The sequence below is a fragment of the Panthera leo genome, chromosome A2 (assembly GCF_018350215.1).
Source record: "Panthera leo isolate Ple1 chromosome A2, P.leo_Ple1_pat1.1, whole genome shotgun sequence".
Lineage (NCBI taxonomy): Eukaryota > Metazoa > Chordata > Mammalia > Carnivora > Felidae > Panthera > Panthera leo.
In genome coordinates, this window is record NC_056680.1 from 73,144,825 (window position 1) to 73,153,949 (window position 9,125).

The window sequence follows — 9,125 nt, forward strand, 5'->3', positions numbered from 1 at the left end:
CACAGAATCCGAAGCAGGCTCCAGGCTCTGAGCTGTCAGCACTGAGCCCGATGTGGGGCTCGAACTCACTAATCATGAGATCATGACCTGAGCTGAAGTTGGACTCTTGACCAGCTGAGCCACCCAGGTGCCCTGGAACCACCAGAGTTTTAACCAGCCTTCCAGGTAATTCTGCCATAGACCAAAGTTTGACAACCACTGATCTAGGCAATACTGCCTCCAAATGTTAGAATATTAACAAAAAAAAAAACCACAAACAATTCTGGGCCTAGCCCTACCCTTGAGATCAGAACGGTAGACATGATTTACACTGCCATTTGTGTTACTACATGTAATTATGGCATATCCAAAAGTCACCGTCCAAGACTAAGTAAAAATAATTCTTTGAACATAATGCTTATGTAATTAAGACCCCTAAAAAAGGTGTATTCTATGGACATATTGGGGGGGACTGTATTCTTCAGTTTGAGAAACCAATATAAAGTAGGGGATCCCAAAGCCAGCTTTATGTTAGAACCTTCTGAGGATCTCTGTAAAAATATACATGCCAGGCTCTATCCCAGACCTACTACATTAGAATTTCTACAAGTGAGGCCAAGGAGTCTGAGTTTTATTTAAAAAAAATTTTTTTTGAGACAGTGAGAGAGTGTGTGCAGTTTGGGGAGGGGCAAAGGGAGAGAGAGAGAGAGAAAGAGAGAGAGAGAAAGAAACTCAAGCAAGCTCCACACTCAGCACAAAGCCTGACTCAGGACTCCATCTCACAACCATGAAATCATGACCAGAGCCAAAATCAAGAGTCAGACGCTTAACCAACTGAACCACCCAGGTGCCCCAGGAATCTGAATTTTAACATGCTCTCCAAGTGATTGTGTAGATTGGCTGGTTTGAGAAACCGTTGAATAAGGAGTTCACTTATTTCTCTCCATTAATTAATGCTTAAATCCATTTTACTATTTCCTGACAAATACTCATCCTGTGTTAGCTTGACTACCCCAGTGAGGGACAGATTACTTTCCTTTGAGTCAGCCTATTGTGCTGTAGACACTATTGTTGTTGATTTTTTTCTTCTCTTGAGCTGAACTTCCGTTTCCCTCAAGTTTTACTTAAGGGTCAGTCTGATGATACAGAGAACAAATTTAGATCAGAACTTATAAAATTATTATTAAACAATAATATTTGTATAATGACCCTATTAAGACATCCTGTCTTCTAAAAGGCTGGTAGTTCTTGGAGAGATTTTTTGACAGAAAATCCCACACTATGTTCTAGATATTGGAACTGATTCTTCTAGGCTTTATTTAATTATAAGGATTCATAAACTGTTGTCTGGCTGGACTATTAGGAAGTGTCTATTATAAGCTTAGGAAATTGTGGGGGAAATATATAAAAATATCTGTACAAGGATTGTGTTTGAGGAATGGAATTTGTTAAGGAATGTAGCTTTTATATTTTTCTCTTCATGAATCTTTTTGTTTGTTTGTTTTGAACACCATTGGTTTATTATAAAAGAGAGACATGAGAATTATTTGTCTAATGAAAAATCTCACAACTTCACTGGAATGGGCAGCTTCATTCGATGCCATTTCAGTGATTCATTTCAGTCTACATACTTCCCAAGAATGGTCACAGTCTCTACAAAAGAATCCATGTCATCTAGAACTACTTTGGTGCCTCTGTATTCTGGGAGAAGAACTCGATCTCCAGTTTTCATGCTAACTGATTGAATCTCTCCCCGCTTTCCTTTAGAGCTCCATCCAACAGTTACAACTGTTGTTTGCAATGCTTTTCCTTGAGATTTTTCTGGAAGTGTAATGCCACCTTTGGTTACAGTTTCAGCTGCATTCCTTTCAACTAAAACTCGGCCAAAGAGGGGAAGAAACTTTCTAAATGCATGTCTTGCCATGACTCTGTCCCCCAGACTTATAGTCTGACCCTGGGGCCACATGAACGTGGGGGAAAAAAGTCTCATGATGAATCTTTTGATTTTATCTTCAAGTTCTTGAAATTTTTCCAATATTGTTTTCCTCCTATCCTCCCTCCATCCCTCCTTCTCTCCCTTCCTTCCTTATTTCCTGCTTTCCTGGTGCTTGTCAACATGTGTTTAGTCTTCCTCTTATAAGGCAGGGGAGAGGCTGGATGAGGAGAGCCAGTTTGGATTTGCTACAGCAACCTAGGAGTGAATAGACAGAGGGAAGTGGTAATGAGGATGGAAAGAAGGGACCGTAATGAGAGTCAGGGAGGGAGACATATCAGGACTGAATCACCAAGTGGGTACAAGGGCACAGGAGATGGAGGAGGAAAAATTACTCCAAGATTTGGGGGCAAAAGGGAAGTGATTGGCAGAAATGGCAGGAAGTAAGGGAGTGACTTCTGAAGAGAAGATAATTCATTTGGACATACTGGTTTGAAGAACTGGTGAAGAATGTTTAATGGGCTTTTGTAATGTAGTGCTGGAATTTAGGGCCAAGGTTAGGACAGAGGAGAAAAAAAAAAAACCTATATCAAAGTAATAAACCTCAAAGACTGCAATTTTAGGCATCAATGGGAAGATTGGAGGAGTATGTTGGAGGAGGTAATCTCTCCTAGAACTTCTAGAATAACAAAGAGAATCTATGCCCAGGGATCCATATTTAGTAATCCTTTGCTTACAATCTTAGAGCACCAATGTCTCAGGGACAAAATACCTTTCAAGTTTTTCTGACTTTCTGCTACATTTTCTACATAGATTTATCTCAGATTTTTACAATAAATTTACTTTTCCTTAGGATTTATAAATTTTCACTTCCTTTGGTCATCTATTTATTTTTTTATGGTAGCCATTTTCTGCCCCAATTACGTAAATTAGTCTGTCCTACAGCAAGTTCTTTGTCTTTATAACTCTTTTTTTTTTAATTGTTATTATTCTGGTAAAAAAAAAAAACAGCATAAAATTTGCCATCTTAACCATTTTTTAATATACATTTCAGTGGCATTAAGTTCATTCATATAGTTGTGCAGCCAACATCTTCCACCCTTAGAGATGTTTTCATTTTGCAAATCTGAAACCTGCACCTATTAACCACTAACTCCCCATTATCCCCTCCCCCTGGCCCCTGGCCCCTGGCACCCCCCACCTCCATTGTACTTTCTGTAGTTTTCTTTCTATGAACTTGACTACTCTAGGTATGTCATCTAAGTGGAGTCACACAGTATTTGTCCTTATGTGACTGGCTTATTTCACTCAGTATAATGTCCTCAAGGTTCATTCATGTTTTAGCACATGTCAGAATCTCCTTCCTTTTTAAGGGCTGAATAATATTCCACATTTTGTTTGTCCACTCATTTGTTGATGGATACTTGGGCTTCTTCCACTTTTGGCTATTGTAGGCAATGCTGCTATGATCATGAGTGTATAAATACCTCTTCAAGATGCTGGATATATACTCTTCAATTACTCAGTTCCTTTTAATTATTTAGGATATATACTGGGTCATATGCTAATTCTATGTTTGTGCCTTTTTTTTTTTTTTTTTTTTTGGAACTGCCTTACAATTTTCTGCAGTGGCTGCACTATTTTACATTTCCACCAACAGTGTGCAAGGATTCCAATTTCTTCACATCTTCACCAACACTTGTTATTTTGTTTGTTTCTTTCTTTGTTTGTTTTTAATGGTAGCCATCCTAATAGGTGTGAGGTGACATCTCACTCTAGTTTTAAAATTTTTCTTAAGGATTTTATTTTTAAGTAATCTCCACCCAACATGGGACTGGAACGCACAGGGTTTTCTGGAACCCTGAGATCAAGAGTCACACACTCCACTGACTGAGCCAGCCAGGTGTCCCTCATTGATATACATTTTGATATACATTTCCCTAATGATTAGTGATGTTGAGCATCTTTTCATACATCTTTTGCTCACTCTTCTTTGGAGAAATTTCTATTTAAGTCCTTAGCTCATTTTTAAATCAAGTCACTTGCTTTTGTGTTGTAGTTGAGTTGGTCATGTAATTCTTGATGGTTGTGTTTCTCTAAGTAATTTCTGTCATCCTCTTCCATATATATGTATGGAAGTCAGCAAAGTGTGTAGCTTCTTTGAACTCTGTTGTGTAGTTTCATTGTTTATTTAGGAATGAAAACAACTTAAAAAATAAGAAGAAAAGAAAACATAAGAAGTGTAGTAGTTTCCGACTGGAATGTGGTGAATTATTACATATTTCATGAGCAAGTCTTATGAAACAGGATTATTTGACTCACATAAGCTGAAAACTAAAGGGGGAAGAACAGATTAACTAATTTAAAGCTTAATGTAGGGCTGCCACAAAGTCACCCAGATCTACCTCATGGCTCTGCTTCCTCTGAGTCTGTTCCATTCTGAGACAGCCTTTCCCAGCATGGCTTAAGATGGCTGCCAACAGCAACTTTTTTCATTTTCCTCCTCTTCTTCTGCCACTTCCTCCTCCCCATCCTGTTCTTTTTCTTCAGTAAATGTTATTTTGACATAATTACAGATTTACAGAAGAGTTACAAGAAGAGTAAAGAATTCCTTTATACCCTCCGTAAAGGAAAACTCACTTCCTGTGTGCATTCTTTACTCTTGACACTACTACTGCATCTCACTTCTGACACTTTTACACACATTAAACAATTCTGCAACACCAGCTGGGTGTCCTGCAATTTAGCTCAATTCTGACACTGTCTACCCGGAGATAGTGTCAGATCCCACAGTGAGGGGCTCGGTCCCACAAGACTGTTTCTCTGTTTTCAGAAGTCAATCACAATTCACCTGTTTCTGACCAACTGGCTATAAATGGAAGGTCCTCATGACCCTCTTCTCAAGTTTAATTACCTTGTTAGAGTCACCCACAGAACTCAGAGAAACATATATTCCATTTACTAGTTTATTATAAACGATAAGCAAATAGCTAGATGAAGAGGTATGTGGGGTGAGATGTGGAAGGGTCCCGAGGGCAAGAGCTTCTGTCTCCATGGAACTAAGAGGCACCACCATCCCACTACATGGATGCTTTCACCAACCCTGAGCTCATCAAATCTTGTTTAAGAGTTTTTATAAGGGGCACCTGGCTGGCTCAGTCAGTTACATGCCCAACTTCGGCTCAGGTTATGATCTCAATGTTGGTGAATTCGAGCCCCACATCAGGCTCCGCACTGCCAGTACGAAGCCTGCTTGGGACTCTGTCTCCCTCGTTCTCTCTGCCCCTCCCCCATGCATGCTTTCTCTCTCTCCAAATTAAACATTAAAAAAAAAGTTTTTATAGAGCTTAATCCTCAGCCCTCTCATCTTTCCAGAGGTTGGTGGGTGTTGCTGAAATTTCCAACCCTCTATTTAGTTGTTCTTTCTGGTGACCAGCTCCATCCTGAGGCTATCTTTGGGGCCCAGCCTAAGTCACCTTATTAGCATAATAAACTCAGATGTGCTCAAGAGGGGCTCCTTATGAATGACAAAATGGCAAGAATTTAGAAGCTCTGTGACAGGAGCCACAGACAAAGACCAAATGTCTTTCTTTCTTTCTTTCTTTCTTTCTTTCTTTCTTTCTTTCTTTTTTTAAGTTTTTTATTTTGAGCGAGAGAGAGAGAGAGAGAGGGAGAGAGAGAGAGCACTTGTACGTGTGGGGGAGGATCAGAGGGGAAGAGAGAGAGAATCTTCAGCAGGCTCCATGCCCAGAGCAGAGCTGGACTCAGGACTCAATCCCGTGAACTGTGAGATCATGACCTGAACTGAAATCAAGTGTCTGATGCTTAACCAATTGAACCACCCAGACACCCCAAGACCAAATGTATTTCTTATTACACCACACTCTTTAACCAGATTCTTCAGTTGCTAACTTTTTATTCCATTTGCTTTACCATTCTTTGTCTTGTCCTCTTCTCTAATGTATTATCTGTGTAAGTGTGTATGTGCATAATGTAATTTTTCTGAACCATGGTTGAATGAGTTGCAGATGTGATGACCCTTTACATCTAAATACTTAAGTGTGTATTACCTAAAAATAAGAATATCAACCACAATACAATTGTCAAAATACAATGATCAAAATCGAGATATTAAAGTTGATACAATATCAGCTAATCCACACATATCTTCTTCCAGTTTCACTAATTGTCCCAGTAACATCTTTTATAGGAAAAGAAAACCACAGATTATAAATTGCATTCTGTTTTCAGCCTCACTGGATATTGCTGAATTCCCCTCTCTAAGGCCATAACCTTTTGCATTCCTACCAGCAATGCATTATAGCGGTAGCTCTAGTCTTTTTTTTTTTTTAATTTTTAATTTTTAAATTTAATTTTTTTTTTATTTTAGAGGAGGGGCAGAGGGAGAGAGGATTTTTTAATTTTTTAATGTTTATTTATTTTTGAGAGACAGACACAGAGCTTGAATGGGGGAGGGGCAGAGAGAGAGGGAGACACAAATCTGAAGTAGGCTCCAGGCTCTGAGCTGTCAGCACAGAGCCCAACACGGGGCTTGAACCCATGAACCATGAGATCATGACCTGAGCCAAAGTTGGATGCTTAACCAACTGAGACACCCAGGTCCCCCAGAGAGAGAGAGAATCTTAAGCAGACTCCATGCTGAGTGTGGGGCTCAATCCCATGACCCTGGGATCATGACCTGAGCCAAAATCGAGAGTCCAGACACTAAACTGACTGAGCTACCCAGGCGCCTCAGCAGTGGCTCTATTCTTATTCACACCTTTTTTTTTTTTTTGCCCTTGTATATACGGTTTATTTATTTATTTAATATAATTTATTGTCAAATTGGTTTCCATACAACACCCAGTGCTCATCCCAACAGGTGCCCTCCTCAATGCCCATCACCCACTTTCCCCTCCCTCCCACCCCCCATCAGCCCTCAGTTTGTTCTCAGTTTTAAGAGTCTCTTATGGTTTGCCTCCTTCCCTCTCTGTAACTTTTTTTCCCTCTTCCCCTCCCCCATGGTCTTCTGTTAAATTTCTCAGGATCCACATGCGAGAAAACATATGGTATCTGTCTTTCTCTGCCTGACTTATTTCACTTAGCATAATACTCTCCAGTTCCATCCACATTGCTGCAAATGGCCAGATTTCATTCTTTCTCATTGCCAAGTAGTATTCCATTGTATATATAAACCACATCTTCTTTATCCATTCGTCAGTTGATGGACATTTAGGCTCTTTCCATAATTTGGCTATTGTTGAAACTGCTGCTATATACATTTATTCACATCTTTTGAGAAAGAATCCAGGAAGGTCCAGGTCACTCATCAATTTTTTTGAATTGAGTCTTTTATACCCTGATTGGTCCAGTTTGGATCATGTGTCTTTCCTGATCCAGTTACTGTTGTCAGGGGAAGTCAATTGTACTGATTAGCTTAGCCTGGTCACATACCACTGCCTGGGAGCCCCTGGGTGGATTCAGGTTCACTTGAAGCATGTGGGGAGGAGGGGGAGGAGGGCTGGCTTTCAGACTGCGGGGAGGGCTGGCTTTCCAGAGCAGAATTGGAATACTATTTCTACAGACTAGAACTGGATGAAAACAACAGAAACAACAACAGATATCCAATATATAGTCCCCTTAACGAGTGCCTGACATCCAGATGTTCCAAAACAACAAATACCTACTGTGCTTAGCAAAAGTGAGAGCTATCAGAGCGAGGTCAACATAGTTTGACCCCCAACTAAGTTTTCATTTTCATGAAGAAAATAGGTTAATATCTCTTCTTTTATTCATAGCACCACTCACTCTATGAGATATTTTGGTCTGTCTAATTTTATTTTATTTTTCAACTTAATTAACTCTCAGCTCTAGGTAGCAGCAGGGAATTGCATGTTTATCCTGCATTTGCAAAGTATGTACTAAAAAAATAAAAATATGTCCTTGAAATTTTTTTTTTACTAAATGTGAAATGTTACTCAAGTAAATAAACTTAAGCCCAGTTTTTGCTCATGTTGTTGTTCCAAACTATAGGTCTTTTGTGACTGTGATCTTTCTAAAAGAACTTGGGTGCTATTTTCCAGTTTCCCAAACAAAAAAACTTCAGAACTTTCATTGTTAGAATGTTTGTTTTCCTGCCTTTTCAAATGACAGAGAGTTTTCATCTTGCATAGAAACTGGAAGGCTCTTGTGTAGGGTGATGATTTCTGACTGTTCCACACCACATTTCTTCCTACACTTGTTTTTCTTCTGATTGTAATGCTTCTAAATGATCAATTGCCATCATCACAGACCCTAGGCAGGTCGTGTTTCCCTGGGGGAGTTTCTTTAAGCCAGAAGCATTAACCCTCCCAAATGTACCTATGCCAGGACAAACTGATCTCTCATTTTACATCCAAAGAGTATTTGGGAAAATATTTTCTGAACCTAAGTGCTTACCGTACTTTGAAGAACACACATTTTATTACCATAGTCATTAAACCTCAGAAAGCCCTACCATTCCTTGATGTAGGAATGTACTCGTATTCCATAATTAACTTTTTTTTCCACTCAGCAGAGATCAGAAATACCTTAAAAAAAAAAAAAAAAACAGAATCCAATTTAAACCAGTCTCCTTTCTTTTTCTTTATTATAATGTTTTTAAAGTTTATTTGTTTTTGAGAGAGACAGAGACAGTGCAAGTAGGGGAGGGGCAGAGAGAGAGGGAGAGAAAATCCCAAGCAGGCTCTGCACTGTTAGTGTGGATCCTGACTGAGGGCTCAAACTCACAAATGGTGAGATCATGACCTGAGTGGAGACCAAGAGTTAGACACTCCACCAACCGAGCCACCCAGGGGCCCCAGTCCCTCTCCATTCTTAATCAACAGACAAACATCAAACAGTGGAAACCCAGTGATGGTCTGCCTGTGTCTTTCCCTTCATGTGGATTTGAAGGAGAAAAATGCTGAGGAGTGTTTTAGAGAGGTGTGGAAGGATGCAGGAAAGGGGCATGAGCCCTCAGAGATTGGAGGCAGGGCACCTGGGTCCTAAGGTGGCTGTGTAACCACAGCTAAGCCACTTATATTTTCTAGGAGTTAGACCATGATGTCAAAAAACACATGCAAAAAACAAAAACTTCAGAATTTAATACAAAAGTCATATTTCTCCCAAAGTGACAATATGAGTCTTCCCGAAAAAACAACCATAACTTTGTAATCTCATAATTCAGATTTCC

General features: G+C 39.6%; 1 protein-coding gene across 1 annotated transcript; it reads right to left on the reverse strand.

The window, feature by feature from the left end:
- Positions 1-1,597: 1,597 nt before the first annotated feature.
- Positions 1,598-1,903, reverse strand: LOC122213453 (10 kDa heat shock protein, mitochondrial-like). The gene has a single exon (XM_042927567.1). The coding sequence runs from the start codon at positions 1,901-1,903 to the stop codon at positions 1,598-1,600; it is 306 nt and encodes a 101-aa protein (XP_042783501.1).
- Positions 1,904-9,125: the final 7,222 nt, after the last annotated feature.